At 37.2% G+C, this 17,437-nt stretch overlaps 1 protein-coding gene across 6 annotated transcripts in view; it reads right to left on the reverse strand.

The window, feature by feature from the left end:
* Positions 1 to 3,343: 3,343 nt before the first annotated feature.
* The window catches only part of ANKIB1 (ankyrin repeat and IBR domain containing 1), a 154,259-nt gene continuing 140,165 nt past the window's right edge, over positions 3,344 to 17,437 (reverse strand). For 5 of the 6 annotated variants that reach the window (XM_052001111.1, XM_052001110.1, XM_052001112.1 and 2 more), the window contains 4 exons: positions 11,876 to 11,987; positions 7,922 to 8,058; positions 6,968 to 7,702; positions 3,344 to 3,483 (listed from right to left, as the gene is read on the reverse strand). In XM_052001111.1, the coding sequence (XP_051857071.1) occupies positions 3,463 to 3,483; positions 6,968 to 7,702; positions 7,922 to 8,058; positions 11,876 to 11,987 (1,005 nt within the window). In that variant the 3' untranslated portion in view covers positions 3,344 to 3,462. The remainder of the gene's footprint in view (positions 3,484 to 6,967; positions 7,703 to 7,921; positions 8,059 to 11,875; positions 11,988 to 17,437) is intronic. The other variant, XM_052001114.1, reaches the window with a different exon arrangement.

Consider the following 17,437-nt stretch of genomic DNA (forward strand, 5'->3'; position numbering starts at 1 on the left):
GCCCAATCCATCCTTTTAGAGTATTTGGCAAAATTCTGGAAAGTTATTTGGAATAATACCCCAAACTTTGCATAGTCTTTGATTATAAAAGGACCCATGTGTTTTTTTTTTTTTTTAAAGTCTGTAGCAGTTCTTTTTGTAATGGCAAGGAATTAGAAATTGAGTGGATGTCCATCAATTAGGGAATGACTGAGTTATGGTATATGAATGTAATGGAATATTATTGTATTATAAGAAATTCCTTCTCCAAGATTTCTAACCACAAGACTATATATTTAAAGGTAGAAGAGAACCTACAGACCATCAAACTTGAAGCCTTAATTTTACAGATGAGGAATCTGAGCTAAGAGGTTAAGTAGCCTCCCCAGGGTCACCTATGTTGTAAGTGTTTGAGGAAGGATTTGAAACCATCTTCCCAAGTCTTAAGTCAATCCAATGATCTATTCAGTCTACCATTTAGAAAAATGTAGGGGAAAGAAAAGCCTCATTAAGCAGAAGCTGTAGATATATTGGAAGACAGGGAGAACTGGACACTTTTGGAGGTGTGAGGGAAAACATCAGTGAAGAAGAGATTAAATATAACAAAAAGGGAATAAGTGCAGAAAGTTGGAGAAGTTGGAAGTAGGGAAAGATGTTGGGTTAAAAGGGATGGTGATGCTCTCTTTGGCTAGAGGAGAAGAAAATGTGTGAAGATATTGAGGGGGAAAAACACCTCAGTGAGACTTCATGTCAGAGGGAGTTGGCAAATTAGGAGTGTCAAAGGCAAAGTAGACAGTGGATGAGATTGAGCTCATACAAAGGTACAGAGTGGTCATTATTTAAAGTGTTGGGAAATAAACAAAGGAAGAATAATAGATTCATTTGCCTTGCCATGAGAATACTTAGAGACTGGGCTCCGAGTTCCCTGAAGGAAGCCCATACACACCAAAAGCCAATAGAAGTGACTTTTATTAGGTTTTGGCTTTGGTGAAGGTGGATAATTTAGTCTCAGGATATCACGGGCAACTCAAGTAATTGCACAAAACAAATTTTTATCTGGGATCCAGACAGAACCAAATAAAGGGAATCTAGTCTTATTATGGTATTTTCTATGTAGCCTTCAGTACACCGAATTGTGATGGTACATATTTGAGTACCACCTTGGAAGATTAAACAGGAACTCCACAGACCAAAAACCAGGACATTTCTCAAGGGGCAGTATGATTTACAGACTTGGTTCTTGAGATTGAGAATGTCAGGATTACTTCCCCAAAGCATTTGCAATCAAAAGTCAAGCTACCAAAAGGAAAAAAGGAAAAAAAAAAAAAGACTTGGTTCATCTGGATATGACTGAAAACCACATGATTATCATGTTCAGCCCTTAATACAGAATGGTTTCTCCCTTTTTTAAGTAGACTTGATCAATTTTATAGCATTTGATTTTGAAAATCAACAATACTATGGGCTACTTTGAAATGGATAAAATTAAAATTCTAATATAAGGAAAATGATATTAAAATGACAATGATAGCTATTTGGAAGAAAATTAATGTAGAATGAAGTAACATTCAAAATATTTACAATGATTTTTGCCCAAGTGAATTCACAGAGCTGGGAGAAATGATGTAAGTTGACAAGATTAGTTTCAAAGGGGCTTGGGGTGGGGAGGGGAAGAATGGTGACTGAAACCAGTGTGATTGAACTAGATGCAGAAACAGCCTTTAAGAGTCCATTTTGGTAACTGCAGGATTAGCACGGTGAGAATTATAGAAATTTTGCCAAATGTTACAAAGTGTGACAATTTCTTATTTTATAAAAATGCAATTTCCTATTATCCCATGGCAATCTGTTCATATAGCAAATCTTGCTATCATTTATAACAATTTAGTCTAAAAATCACTTGCTTTTCATAGATTTCTCAGCATTTCTACTCTGCACACAGGGCCAGTGGCCCAAGCATGTTCTTTTCAACATGAGATGAAGTTTAGGGAGTAACTAATCTAAAAGGAAAGGCAGGAAACGAAGAAAATTTTTCAACTCCTCTGTAATAGGGTCTTTAAGGGAGGATGGTCTTGAGTTTTGTTGTAGGCAGATTCCCAGGTTCATATACTAATATTGATGTATCCAAAGTCAAATACATCAACCTTTTGAATTAACCAAGTCCCCTTCCTTAGTGAACCCTTCAAATAACAATAACATATTTTCTTCACTGAGGTCTGAAATACTGTAGTTCTGGAATGGTCTAAAGCAGGAGCTCTTAATCTTTTTTTTTTTTTTTTATGGGCCTCTTGAGCCCAAGGATCTCTTCTCAGAGTAAGATTTAAATGCATAAAATATTATGTTTCCAAAGGACATCAACGTACTGAGATGCAGATACCAAAATATAAATTCATGTCTTCTGACTTCAGATGCAATACTCTATCCGCTGCACTACCTAGCTGGCTCCAATCTAATATAGATCTAAAATTTGGCAAATATTAAAACATATATGGATGGGTGTGTGTTGTGTATGTGTGTGCTCGCACACATACATGTACGCGCATTCTTTCTCACATTTCTATGGTATTTTAATAGCATAAGCTCTGAATTTTAACCTAGCAAACAAACCATTTTCAGAAAGAGTTTACAGCTAAAACTCACTCAGATTCTAGAAATATATTTAAGTGTAGAAAGCTTATAATTCCACATTTTCACGGGCTAGAAACATAAATAATCCAACAAAATTAGCCAGTGAAATAAGATAGTCTCATAATGATGTCTGTGTACATAATACAAAATATATAACATAAAATTTAAAAAAGAATTTAATTGAAGACAGAAGAGATAATTAAATCTTTTAAAAAAGAGATTCCAAAGGGACTTAATGATGATTACTTCTAGTCAATATATATATATATAAAACTATCCATTAATTGGCGATTCAAATGTCCTGACATTCAACATTTTTATTTACTGATTGTTATGTGTACATGGGCAACTTCGGATTTAGAGCCCAAATACAAGTTCAAATTTCACCCTTGGTACTTATGGTGAACTTTTCTGGGCTTCAACTAAACAATCTCTGAGGGTCCTTCCAGCTCCAAAGATTCTTCACCTTACACTTTAAGGCACAGGATAGATGCTTTATGCCAGATGGATGGAACACTACAGATTGCATATACTACCGATTCCCAATCTGAAGAGTGACACAATGTCAGCTATCTAACTTGGCTACTCTATCAACTTTATAGGGAATGAAAGGATATAGGAAAGGAAGGGCCTGCCTCTTTTATGTTCAGTTCTTCCCAAGATGTGAGTGACTAATGAATACAAGGTTTCTGCATAAAACCAGCATGACCTACCTATGTTGTAGACAGCACATCTCTTACTTTGGTAAAATGTTTATTAGGATTTATTAATAAGAAATATATACCATGTTGATAAGAATACAGGATCTACCCTAAGCGAGTTGTTAACTACTCGGCATAATTCAGTGGAGTTTTCTTAGAGTTTCTGCATTTCAGCCTAAAAAAAAAAAAAATGAAACTTGATACTAACATTTGATATTTAGATTTTAATCCTTAGAAATCATATTTAATTTTTTTACAGAATATCCAACTTCATTAAATCTCAGGTTTTCACTGGTAACAGTACTTTTAAAATATTTTTAGGACTGAACAAACTGAAACTGATTAGGTGAATGGCTACAATAAGTAACAAACATGTAAATATATGGATACCAGCAGTTAAGCTCCAGCTTCTCACACTGAAAGGCATAATTAATACAATTCAAAAAATGAGTATTTGCATTTCTCATAAAAACAGGTTTTAAAAGCACCTATTAATGATTTATAACTAACTCTTCTATAATTTAATACAATCTTGTAAATAAATACAAAAAAAAGACAATTAAAAAGTCTGCACAATTAAAAAAAAAATCAGAGGACCCTCCCATAAAGTGAAGCTATTAGTAAACTGGATGAATAAGCAGACACTATTCATCCAACATAAATTGTTTTTACTTGCCCTAGGAGAATGGCTTTTTAAGTGCCAATTAATATGCTGATAAAAAGAATTTTCATTTCATATGCTAGAGACCTACATGAGTACACAGAGTTTGAAAAGTGAAAAATCATCAATAATTTCTCCTGAGACTAGAATGTGGGCAGCTAGGTTACTGCAGAGTCACATCGCTTTCACAAACTGTCCCCCAGATCATGAGGTTGGGTATTTGTTGGAAGGATTATTTGTTATTGTTTTTGTTTTTTTGTGGTTTTTTTTTTTTTTTTTAAAAAGACTCCATAGGCCACACAGTGGAGAATAAAAAAAATGCTAATTGGTTCATAAATAGAAACCAAATTAATCCCATCATGCTGGAAGACACTTCAGATGCATGATATCAGCCTCATGAATTGGTCCAAAACGTAATGAGACAAATGGAAGTAGTTTAAGTAATAAATGTTTAATCAAAGAATTTTACATATTATTAACAGCATTCATTTGGCCAAACATCTACATGTTGGTAGAATCCTACTGTATATAAAGTGGGAATGTATCAAGTATAGACTATGAAAGTGCAAAGAACAATTCAAGGTTAGAGTAATTTTTACATTATAAAATTAACTTGTTTACAAAATAGGCTTTGCCAAACTTGTTTCTGAATCATTAAGTCAATGACTGTGGCGTTTTTAAAACGTGTACCAAGAAAAATACAAATTGGGTGAGAGTTTTCGTGCTGAGGACGGAGCGCAGCCTAGAAGGCAGCTACACCGTGCCAGCCACGAGCCAAGCAGGACTCGGGATGTCGCGTGCTCTCACATCACAGAGAGCCTCCGACTCAGGCTTCCTGCAGCTTTGCCAGACATTTCAGTGGGACACAGAGGATCTCTGTGACTTTCTAAGTAAGAAATTACAACTCAAAGAAATTATTGGTATCTAATGTCAGTTTAAAATAAATCTGTAAAAATCCTTCCATGGACTATTTCAGATTATCTTATGGTATTTCATCAGAGATAAAACTGATATTTTCCCAAAATAACTTTAATAGGAACATCAATATTATCAACTATTATTATGCTGTAGACAAAATGAATCTTTTTCTCAAAAATAATTTTAAAAGGATGAACACCGATATTTTAATAAGAGAACTAGTGTTAGAGTGGATTTGTCATTTCTGTGTCAAAGTAATAGTCCCAAAAGAGTCAATGCTAGGAAATTCCTTTAAATCTGAGGAATGTTTTAATAGCTAATAGAATATCCTACCCACAGGAGCTTGGGGAAAGATTTCAAAAGCAGGGTATGTATATATAGTGAAACAACAATCAAAAAACCTTAATTGTTACATATTTAGTACTCGTCAATATTTATGCAGTCTTTTATCCAGTCTGGAACTTGCCTGTATATATATATATATATATATATATATATATTCTATAGTGAAAATCTGATGTCTAGTGGCCTCTGGTAATAATCTAGCAAAACATAAAACGAAGTGCTGCCCATCTATTTTGCATATGTTATGCTAGTTTTGATTATATGTAAGTAAAACAGCCATTCCAACAATATACTTTAGTTGTAATTACATACTGTACCATTGTATCTTATTTACCACTAAGACCAGTATTTTCTTCACAGTAAGACATTGATAACTAGGAAGTCTTTTTTCTTTTTTTAAACACTAAACAGTAATCACACAGCAAATGAGTATTGTGCAATTAAACAAATACATCTCCAGTGTTTGCTCTTTAGGCAAACACACTGAATGAACATTTAGTTGTTATATTTACTGTAAAGGCAAGGCCATGGGTGGTTTTATGGAGGTCATTGCAATTCATAGCATAGTTACTTCAGAACACACACTGAAATTTGAATTACTCACTTATTTAACTGGCAACTATCCACTTAGGTTAGGCAAAGGCACAGTAACATGTTGCGCAGGATGTCTTATTGACTTTTTTTTCCTTAAATAATTGTGGGAGTTACTATAATTCATGAAAATTCCATTTTCCCTCTATTTTATAAAATATTTACCATTAAAAGTAATTGCACCCATTAGTAAGTAGAATGCATTGTAAAATTGTGAAAACAAAGAACTATGATTGCACTTCCATTAAAGTGTCTCTTAAAATACAGCACCGCTGTTGCTAAATCAACTGTATTTTAATATTAAAATAAACTGTTTTTAACAGCAGCATTAGGTTTAGTTAACTTAAGCTACAGGCTACATTTATTTAAATGCAGTCTCCATGGCAATAAAAGCCTACTGAATTTCAAAATATCACCGTTGCCACTCTGGCACCTTGTACTCCAAAGAATCATGAGATTGCTTTGGTGCCTTAAAGGCCACTGAACACTCGTCTCTCTGGTTAGATAGCCAGCTAGTCATAGTTTGGCACATTTGGACTGTAAATAGACATGAAAAAATCTTTGATTTATGTGAAAATAAAACATATGACATTGTTGGAGATGCAGCGTTAAAGAGAAGCTGCAGATATTCTCAATTTCCGCTGCTGGTTTAAAATAAAAAAATGAAAATGCAAAAATGTTACAATAAAACACAAAAACTAGAAAATGAAAGCTAGACATTATTAGGTTTGTCAAAAGAGAAATTCTAAAATGGAGAAAAACTATTTCTTAGGAAAAAACACCAAAAGATTCAAGAGAGTAAGCCTTTAATTTATACTTTCAAATTTAAGTTTTGCCAACCTATGGCTAAACAGAGCCTGCATTTTCTTGGGAATGTGGAACACAGCCTATTTATTCCTTTTTTTCTGTCAGAGAAAAAGGAAAAATGCTACCCAATGAAATGCAAAGGAAACTCCTTGAAAGGTTCAAATTGAAAAGGGAATGCCCATTGGATGGAACACACACCAAGTTATTCAATCTTGTCAGTGGTTTACAACAGGGTTGGAATCGTGTGGATAAATCTCCATAATAAGCACAGCACACAGTATCCCCATTGGTAATTGCTGTCTATTTGGGTTCCCAAGGTAACACATGGAGTTCATACCAAATGCACTTGTTCGGTCCATTCTTCTGAGGTTTGACCAGTTTGACTTGAACCATCTTCCGCAGGATCCATGCTGTTGGTTGCTTCACTAGCACCTGGGCCAGATGTAGGTCCTGCTTCTCTCGTTTCTTCAGAATCATTTTCTTCTGCTCGGGACCCTCGAACATCACTTACGACGGCATCCTCAAAAAGGCCACACTCTGCCGGCAGGTCTTGCCCGGCACCTCTCATGCAGGCTTGTCCTGAATCGCCCTCCACCCGTGGCAGCTGGGAATCCTCACTGGTTTCTGGCATCGCAGAAGGAATCAGGGCAATAGTCTGGGGGTTCATGTCATGAAACCAAGCCATGATATTGCCAAGGAGATTTTCATTCAGGCTGGAGTCCTGGTTGGCTGAGTCGGGGTCGCTGGAGATTGGATAGAATTCACTTCTTGCGTCATCGAGAGGGTGGGGACTAAGGCCGTCAGCAGAATGGGGATCACTTTCTGTGCCCAGTCTCATGACACTTTCCCCAAGTTCCAAAAGCTCTGAACTGCTTAAAGCAGCCCTAGGGTTATCTATGTTCTTGGGGATGGCATCCAGCCTTGTGGGGAGTGAAGTTCCTATAGCTCCTAATGAGGCCTCGTTATGCAGGAAGTCTCTAGTTTCCTCATCGATGGAAAGCCCAGACTCTTGCAAAGACAACTGGATAGCAAGCAGTATATTTGGATCATCTTCATCCAAGGAGCTCAGTGCCTTGAAAACAAACAAAATTATTTATGTGTGTACACACACACACACTAAATTAGTGCTCTCCGATCCCATCACAATTTTATCCTTGTTCACTTTGGAAACCCCCCAGAAAACCTACAAAAGACAACTGTAAAAAACTCAGGAAAAACTAGATCTTTCCCCAGATCCTTGGTCCTACAACTCTCTTACAAACAAGATCTAAGAAGGGCGGGCCGGAGGTACCTGCAGAGAGTCCTGGTTCTCCGAGCGGCTGGCGGGGGTGTAGTCGTGTACTGAAGAGCTGTGCAGCACGCTGAGGGAGGCTGAGCTCACCAGGGAGGCGCCATGTCTTCTGCTGCTGCTGCCCCCTTCTGGTGTATCTGGCCAAAGAGTTTGTAACAAAGGTAATTGGACATCAGGTAGAACTTTCTGAGATGGTTGTAGAACATCAGCACTTCAAAACAATCTCGAAAGCTTCCCTCCCAGTCTTTCCCCAGAGTTCCATTGTAGAATGCCACCCTTCATCTCGTCACTCAGGTTTGGGACCTCAACGTAAGCCGAGATCCTCTAACTCCACAACCCCTCAGATAGCGCCTCTCCATCTATACAGAAGAACTTCATTGGGCCCGCAAAGGCTCCCTCCCCTCCTCCTTGGTCTCTTTGCCTTGAGCTTCTTCCCACTCCCATCCCCCTGTACACAAGTTCAAAAGGGGGATCTGCTCATATCTACAACTGCCGCTGGCTCCCTCTCAACTCTACCATAAAAATATAAACTCTATTTTGCACGTGAAGGGCTGTACTTCTTGGTCCCATGCTGGTCCCTTCTTCTTCCCCTCTCCAGGCCACACTGAACCTCCTCCCTGGTTCTTGCACAATATGTCATCTCCCTTTTGGATGTTTTTGCTCTAGAATGCTCTTCCCCAATCAACTCTGCCTCTTGGAAACTTTGACTTCTCCACTCATCTCAAGTGCTATCTTTTGTACTTTTGTGTCTTTTTAAAAATTCAATTTGATTTTTAGCCCCAAATTCTCTTCCCCCACCCAATGAGAAAGCAAGAAAAACAAATTCCTAAATTAACTAAGGTCTCTTCCCACCCCTCAAAAAAGAGCCTCAACTTGCAGTGAGTCCATCAGCATTCTATCTGGAAATAGAGAGCATGTTTCACCACAAGACTTCTGACTGAAATTGTGACTGGTTCCACAATATTGACCACAGTTTCAGAGTTATCTATCTTTTTACTATTATTATTGTCTACACTATTCTGCTTCTGAATATCACTTCACTGTACAGTAATTCATGAGTCTTCTCAGGTTTTTCAAAAACTATGTCCCTTCATTTTTTACAGCATAATGGCATTTCATTATATATAATACAGATACACATAACCTGTTTAATCATTTCCCAATTGAGCAGACCCTCAGTTTCTCACTATGAAAAACAAGTGCTATAAATCTTTTTACACACACACACACACACACACACACAGACCTTTTCCTTTGATTTCTTAGGAGCATATAGTTCCAAAATGCTTTCTAAAAAGGCTGGACCAGTTCACAACTCTACTAAGTATACTGAAGTATCTATTTTACCATTGCTGCTCAGCGTTTGTCACTTTCCTTTTTGTGTCAACTTTGTCAATTAGAAAGGCATAAGGCAATATAAAATGTAAAGGCTCAAGTCAACATGGACTTCTCTAATTATTAACAATTTATAGTATTTTTTCCACACATAGCTACTGAGCTTGGATTTTTTTCCCCTCTGAAAAACATCTATTCATATCCTTTGAACACTTTTCAATCGAGGGAATGGCTATTATTCTTTGCAAAGTTTTGTTCAGTTCTCGATCTTAGAAATGTGACCTTTATAAAAGAAACTTGCTGCAAAGATTTTTTTTCCTGCAATTTCTCTTCTAATTTTGTCTGCACTGGTTTTGTTTTTGAAAAAACTTTTTAGTTTTATATCATCAAAACCATTCATTTTTGCTTCCTGTAAACTTCCATGTTTATTTAGTCACAAACTTTTTGCCTATCTGTGGCTCTGACAGGTAATTTCTTCCATGCTACTCCATTTAACTCATATAACCATTTAGAGGCTACCTTGGTATATATCTTGTGACATATTAGTCTATACCTAAGTTCTACCAGACTGCTTTCCAGTTTTCTCAATAGTTTTAGTTGAAGAATGAAATGATGATGATGATAATGATAATGATTTTAAAGACTAACATTTACACAGTATCTGCTCTGTGCCAGGCACTGTGCTAAACATTTCTTTTCTTAAGCTTTTTATTTTTCCAAATACATGCAAAAAGTTTTCAACATTTATCTTTGCAAAACCCTGTGTTCCAACTTTTTCTCCCTCCCTTCTCCCTATCCCCTCCCATAGACACTAAGCACTCCAATATAGGTTAAACATATGCAATTCTTCTAAACATATTTTCATTTGTCATTCTGCACAAGAAAAATGAGATCAAAAAGTGAAAGAAAAGAAAAAGACCAAGCCAACACCAACAAAAGTGAAAATATTATGCTCTGATTCACATTCAGTTCCCACAGTCCTCTCTCTAGATACACATGGCTCTCTCTCCATCACATCCTCCATCAATTCTATTGGAATTGCCTTGAATCACCTCATTGTTGAAAAGAGCCATGTCCATCCCAGCTGATCATCACACAATCTTGTGATTGCTGTGTACGATGATCTCCTGGTTCTCCTTCATTTAGCATCAGCTCATCTAAGTCTCTCCAGGCCTCTTTGAAATCATCCTGCTAGTCATTTCTTATAGAACAATAATATTCCATAACATTCACATACTATAATTTATTCAGTGATTCTCCAAGTGATGAGCATCTACTCAATTTCCAGTTTCTTGCCACTATAAAAAGCGCTTTTTAAAAGTATTATCCCTTCTGATTCTCCCAAGAATCCTGTTATTATTAGCCCAAGTTTTATATCCCAAGGAGATCATAAAAAGGGAAAAAGAACCCCATGTGCAAAAATGTTTGTAGTAGTCCTTTTCGTAGTGGCAAGAAAATGAAAACTGAGTGGATGCCCATCATTTGGGGAAAGGCTGAATAAGGTATGGTATATGAATGTATATAGAATATTATTGTCCTGTAATAAATGGTCAGCAGGATGACTTCAGAGAGGCCTGGAGAGATTTAGATGTACTAATTAATGCTAAGTGAAGTAAGTAGAACCAGGAGATCACTGTACACAGCAATAGCAAGGTTATACAACGATCAACTATGATGGACTTGGCTCTTCCCAGCAATGTGGTGATCCAAGACAATTCCAATAGATTTGGGATGAAAAGTATTATCTGCATCCAGAAAGAACTATGGAGACTGAATGGAGACTGAATGAATGAATGAATGAAACTATGGAGACTGAATGAATGTGGAAAGAAGTATTATTTTCACCTTTTTTTGTTTGCTTTTTCCTTGTGATTTTTTTTCTCTTTAAGACTGATTTTTCTTGTACAACAAGATAATTATGGAAATAAATTTAAAAGGATTGTATGTGTTTATAATCAGATTGTTTGTTGTCTTGCGAAGGGGATATGAAGGGAAGGAGGGAGAAAAATTTGTAACTCAGAATCTTACAAAAATGAATGCTGAAAGTGATCTTTACGTGCTATTTGGAAAAGCGAAATGCTCTTGAGAAAAAACATCCCAAGTTTCCTGGTATCTGAGACAAACAGAAATTAAATGATTTGTTCAACATCAAAGCATTAAGTACCCGAGTCAGAGTAGAGTATGGGTCTCCCTGACTCCGGGCCCAATGTTCTCCCTTTTTGTTACCTGGAGGAGTGCTCTAAGCTTATCAAACACTAGACTACTGTATGTGCATTTTCTGTGTATTTCCTGTCTTTCCCTGTTAGAATATAAGTTTTATGAAGGCAGGGAATGTTTGTAGGGCACCTAAGAGTTACATAATGCCTGGCTGAATGATCTGGTCTAATATCTTGCTTTTCAGTGGGTTATTTGTAGGCCATAGAGGAGATGGCTCATTTGGAAGAAAAACTATACAAAAATATAAGGAATAAACAGATGTTCCCAACAACACACTTCCTCTGTTCCTGTCTTTGAACCATCTATTTTCCCCAATCATCATTCTCCTCTACTTTTCCCATGCAATTGTTATGCTCACGGCAGCAGGACAAGAATTTGAAAAAGTCTTAGAAATGAACTAACCTAAAGTGCTCTCGCTTGGCTCCTCAGGGTCTGGAGTATTACTGAGCAGACTGTGCATGTCTCCTCGTCGCCTCTGTCGATGCCTCCTCCGATACTGAAATTCAGCATATTCCTGCATAAACCAAAGGTTATAAAATACAGAGGAGCATGCAAAAATTTTTGTAAAAGAAAAAGGGGCGGGAAAGAAAGAAGCACACTTTTTTTCCCTAGAAAAAAAGTGTGATTTTATATTGGTAATATAAAATCACCGGTCTTCACAAAAAGTGGGGTTTTATCATGCAAGAAAATAGAACTTAAAATAAGATGTGCCATATAGCCTAAGATAGATCAAATAAAGACAATGAAAAAGCAGCAAAAAGGCCCGCAGAAACCTGAATACTTGCAAGCTCCAGTTCTGGATAGCAAGTTGTGCCAGACTCTTGATCCAAAAGGCCCTGCTGTCTACTGTGGGGAAAGCAGCATCCTTCTAACAACCACTGGGTCCAGATTGGGTTTTCCAGTGGCTCACTGCTAAGTAGAAGCATTCATTTTGGAGGAACACTAGCAAAGTGTGACTCTGACATAGGCAAAAAGGACAGGTGAACCAATAGTTCACTTCCTTCACTGGGCAGTTAAACTTTTGTTATCATACAGTCACAGGGCTGAAGGATAGAAGAAACTATAGAGATCATTTAAATCTCATTTCTGTATTTTACAGGTGTGGGAACTAGTTATATAAATATTTAGCGCCCAGTGCCCTGTCTACCACACAAAGACGACACAATGGAGATGAACTAGTTATAAACTCCAGGGCTATGCCCATCTTTGCCACTAAAAAAAGTGCCAAAAAAATGTCATGCGGATCATTTCAAAATATGTCACAAAGCGGGGAGAGATCAGGGGACTGCTTTTAATATAAGGCTCAGCCTTCACCCCTGCTCTACTCTGGCAGCAGGAAAAGTCCCAATGCTGCCCCATCCCCTCCCCCCCTCCCCCCCCCCCCCCCCCCCCCCCCCCCCGCTGGCTGCCCATTCCTCCAGGTATTTGGGGAAAATCTCCCCTGAGCCTGCCACGGCATCATGTGAATCTGCTTATTTAAGGCGTGCCAAACAATAAGAGGGGCTGTGGAGGTTCATTTATAAAATTCATCAGACTAAAACATAGAAACAACCTGATTTGTGGTAAATCAGAGCTCCTGAGGGTTTTTACAAGTACAAATGGGGGATGTTTAACATAAATGAGGCAGATTATATTTTACTTCCAAGTATTTCTATACCTGGTTTGGGAAAATAGTTGAGTCATTCCACTTTGTGCAAATGTAGTCAGATATATTCTATGTAAACTAAGAACCAAATCTCATATTAAGTGAGCCGTGCCTTAAAGCAGAAGTAAAATCCATAGGGACTCCAGGAGGACTCAGAACAGAAGATGGTTTTGGGAGAGCGCCTGAAAAGATAGGCTTCAGCTACCAATTCACCCTGATTTTCCTGGCTTCTGTTTCAACTTGGGAAAAAATTATTCTTTCCCTTATTTCTGTGATTGGATGACATCTGACCCAGCTTGCCATCCAGGGGCCTTTTAGCCGAGACTGGCTGTTGATGTTCCAAAGATCACACCTTTTTTGGAGAGGTAACAAAGAAGGGTGAATAATGTGAATAAATGAGTTTCCATCTAGAGAGAACTTTTGTTTTGGTAAAAAAAAAAAAATGACATATTAAGGGAAAATAAATAAACTATTGCTAATCAAAGTCTATACAAAGGCAAAATATAGTGATGGGTAGTGCTGGGCAAGCTTCAAACATATTTGTTCTTAACTCACTGTTTTATCTTGAGCAAATCAGTTAACCTTTACGTGTTTCAGGCACTTTCTAGGATTGTAATGAAAGGATGTTAAAGGAAGGAGTTCCCATATAGGGAGCTCTCCATTGATAGGTCCTTTAAAGAAAACTAAGTGGTATTAACAATAGTCGTTTAAAAAAAAAAAAAAAAAGGCAAATTTTTAATGCATTCTGGTAAAAAAACCCAAGAGGTAATCTCACACAAATCAGCAGGCCTAAGATTCAATTTATCTGAAATTTCTCATTATCCCTAAGATCTTCAAGTAAGCACACGATGTTTCTTTAATCAGGATGGTCCAGAAAATACAAACTCCAAATGTTTTGAGGCTGTTAAAGAAGCACAAAGAATTAAGGGTTTTAGGAAATGGGGCAGGGGTGGGTGAAGGGAACATGGGAGGAGAAAAGTAGAGCAGGGAAGTAGTGCTAATAGAATGCTGCTAGGTTCATCATAAATTTAATTCCATAATAAATAACTGACTTTGTATATAAAATACAAATCTGTTTACTAACTGATTTTAGAGTAGTTAAGTTAAATTCTTTCAATAGATTTTTATAAAGCATCCTAGGAATTTCTTTACATGTAAAACTTAGAGAATTTGCAGATTTACTGTCAGGAAATGATAGAGAAAAGAGCTTGAAAAGGAAGGGGAGACTCTCAAAATGAAGTTTTGACAATATAATTTCAGATGGTGCCAATGAGGAAACGGGGAAAGTGCTTATGGGAACATTGCACCTTTCTAAAGAGCTTTTAATGAACTCAGACAATTGATTTCAAGTACAAAAAAGATGAAAGTTAAAGACACAAACTTGAGGAAGACCAATTAGAATAATGTTAAATGTCAAGAATGAGCTAGACTCCTAAGAAATACATCATGAAGAGTCAATAGGAGCAGACCAACTTTCAGGAAGACTATCCTGATCCCCACTGAGGGAATGACTTTGGGGGCAAGTCCCTGGACTGGGCAATTAGCTTGTCTGTGTTGGCAGAAGGAGATGCTTGATCAAATGTTCTTTACTCTAATTATGTCATGCACCCAGACCAAAAATCAAAGGTCTTGGTCACAAAAAAACAAGGAAAGGATAAAACCTCCAGCTGAAGAAGTAGATGCTACAAAGTGTCAAAAAAAAAAAAAAAATCAACCAACATGAACATGTCTATATACAAAAGAAGAGAAAAGGGTTGTAAATAAAACCATAAATCTGTCAATACCTGACAGATTTTTCTAGGTGTATATTTCTTTTAACCTGGTAATTCCAACAATGTCCTGCTTGCATGCATCTTCCATGATATTCAACAAAATATTTCAACAAACATCTATGCCTTTTGTTGTCCCTTTTTTTTTGTTTTTCCTATCCCTCCCTTTATAACAAGCATGGTTAATAAAAGCAAACCTATACATTGCCATGTCCGAAAACATGTGACCATTCTGTGATATTGGTCTTAATGGTACGTTAAGAGATAATGGAAAATCCAAAGTATTTGACGGCTCCTTTGCTTCCATCATTATGCATGTCTATCATAACTAAGCTATCTGAGCACCATACATACAGCCTGAGTCTTTCCCAATCCCACATCACCTTCCAGGGGAACAGTCTTTAATCCTCCTCCCCACCATGCTCAAAAATCAAACTTGTCCTTCCTCACATTACCCCCTTTTCAGGGTATCCTGGTTCCCCAACCTTGAAATATGGGAGTCGTTTACAAGACTTTATTCTTCCTCACCCTCCCATTCTTGAATCCAATCAGTTTCCACAACTTGATTCTACTTCTGAAACACCTCCTGTACCTGTCCCTTTCTTTTCGAGAGTCCCATCACTTCTCTGCCTGGATTGCTGCCAATAATATTCTAAGGGTTCTGTCTTGCACACATTTACCAAAATACTATTTCTAATGCCCAGTTCTGATCATGTCATTTCTATGTTTAAAAAAGCACTAGTTGTTCACTTTTGCTTCTTTGGCATTTAAAGCCCTTTCACAAGCTGGCCTGGGCATATCTTTCCAAGCTTACTGGCTATGACTCCTGTTCATTTTAAATTCTAGTCAAATCTAGTCAAATCCCCTCCCCCTCCCCCTCCCCCCCTTCCCCACATCACCCACCCACCTATTGGGCTCTCAAACACCGCATTCCATCCTTGGCAAAACACTCCTTCCTCACCTTTGCCTCTAGGCAACTTTAACTTAGGTATGACCTTTGCTTGAGGTCTCCTATTCCCCAGTTGCTAGAACCTCCTTCCATCCTGAAATTTTTTCCTATGTTCTTTATGTACCCCAACAGAGATCTTCTGGACAAGGATTTAGTCTAAATTTTTTTGTCTTAGTATTCCCAGCATTTGGCACTAAGTATATACTTAATATTTAAAGACTGATCATCTCTGTCAAGGAGAATGATTATCATATTGAAAATGACAACAAAAACATGAATAAGTAAAACGCAAAATAGGACAAAAGACTTAAGAAAGCAAACCAATAGCTTCCAGTGGGTTGTAATTTCTTGATCTTGAGGAATCACAGCAAAAGACATTGAGAAAATTCATAGTAGCAATCAATGCATCCCTCTAAATAATTTTGTTGAAATCTTGGAGGAAAAGGAAAGTACTGAAGTATTTGAGAAACAGATTATTAATTTACAAAATGGGGAGAATGAATTCTTACAAACAGAAGATGGATGACCTTGTCCATGTTTAGGAAATTCCTAGAAGGGAGTGTTAGATAACTTATGAATAATAAGGAAAGCACTGATTGCTAGACACTATTAAGAAATCATTATGGACAAGTCATGATAGAGCAATATAATTTCTGTTCTTGACAGAAGTGACAGCTCTATTGATCAGAAGAAAAGCTGTAGAAAACAAATATAGCAGGGACTCTATCAAGCATATGATAGTATCTCTAAAGATGCCTCTGGTGACAAAGAAAGGGAAAGGGAGGGAATAAGGATTTATAAAGCATCTACTATGTGCCTGGCATTGTGCTTATTGCTTTTTGTAAATATCTCTTTTGATTCTCTTTACATCACTGTAAGGTTATAGTGTTCTTATTCCCCTTTTACAACTGAGAAAACTGAGGCAAACAGGTTAGCTTCCCTAGAGTTACATAGTTAGTAAGTGTCTGAAACAAATCTGGATGCAGCTCTTCCTGATTCTAGGCTCACTGTCCAGAGTCAGCAACTGCCCAAGGTTACTCAGAAAAATCACCAAGATTTGCCTAAAGTTTCAGGATTTATAATCACTTTCCCTTTAAACCTGAAGTAGGTAGTGTATTTTTATAAATCACAGAACTGATAAGTTATCATAGGACTGGGAGAATGGGAAATGAAATAGGAAATACTTGACAATACTAACTTAACTGAAGAGGATATAGAACAGTTCTTCGTGCCTCCAACAGACAGAATAAGAGCCAATGGGTAAAAGTTGTAGACAAACAGATTTTGGATCAATATAAGAAGAAATTAGCTCCCCCAAATTATAATGGATTGTTGTGCAAGATAATGAGTTTCCTATCATTGGTAATGTTCAAGCAGATGCTTCGTGAATATTTGCTAGGCGTCTTATAAAAGGGGTTAATACATCATATAGGAAATTGCACAATTAAATGACTTCTAGGTTATCCTCTAAGATTCTAAGAGTCTGTCTTGTTAATGATAAAGTCAGGATCTGAAACTTTCATAGTAGAGCAGTTGCCATATCCCTTGTTGAGGTAATCTCTTAGATATGCAATAAAATTTGCTTTAAGGTTGATGTTTCA

Source organism: Antechinus flavipes, chromosome 5 (assembly GCF_016432865.1).
Source record: "Antechinus flavipes isolate AdamAnt ecotype Samford, QLD, Australia chromosome 5, AdamAnt_v2, whole genome shotgun sequence".
NCBI classification, from domain to species: domain Eukaryota; kingdom Metazoa; phylum Chordata; class Mammalia; order Dasyuromorphia; family Dasyuridae; genus Antechinus; species Antechinus flavipes.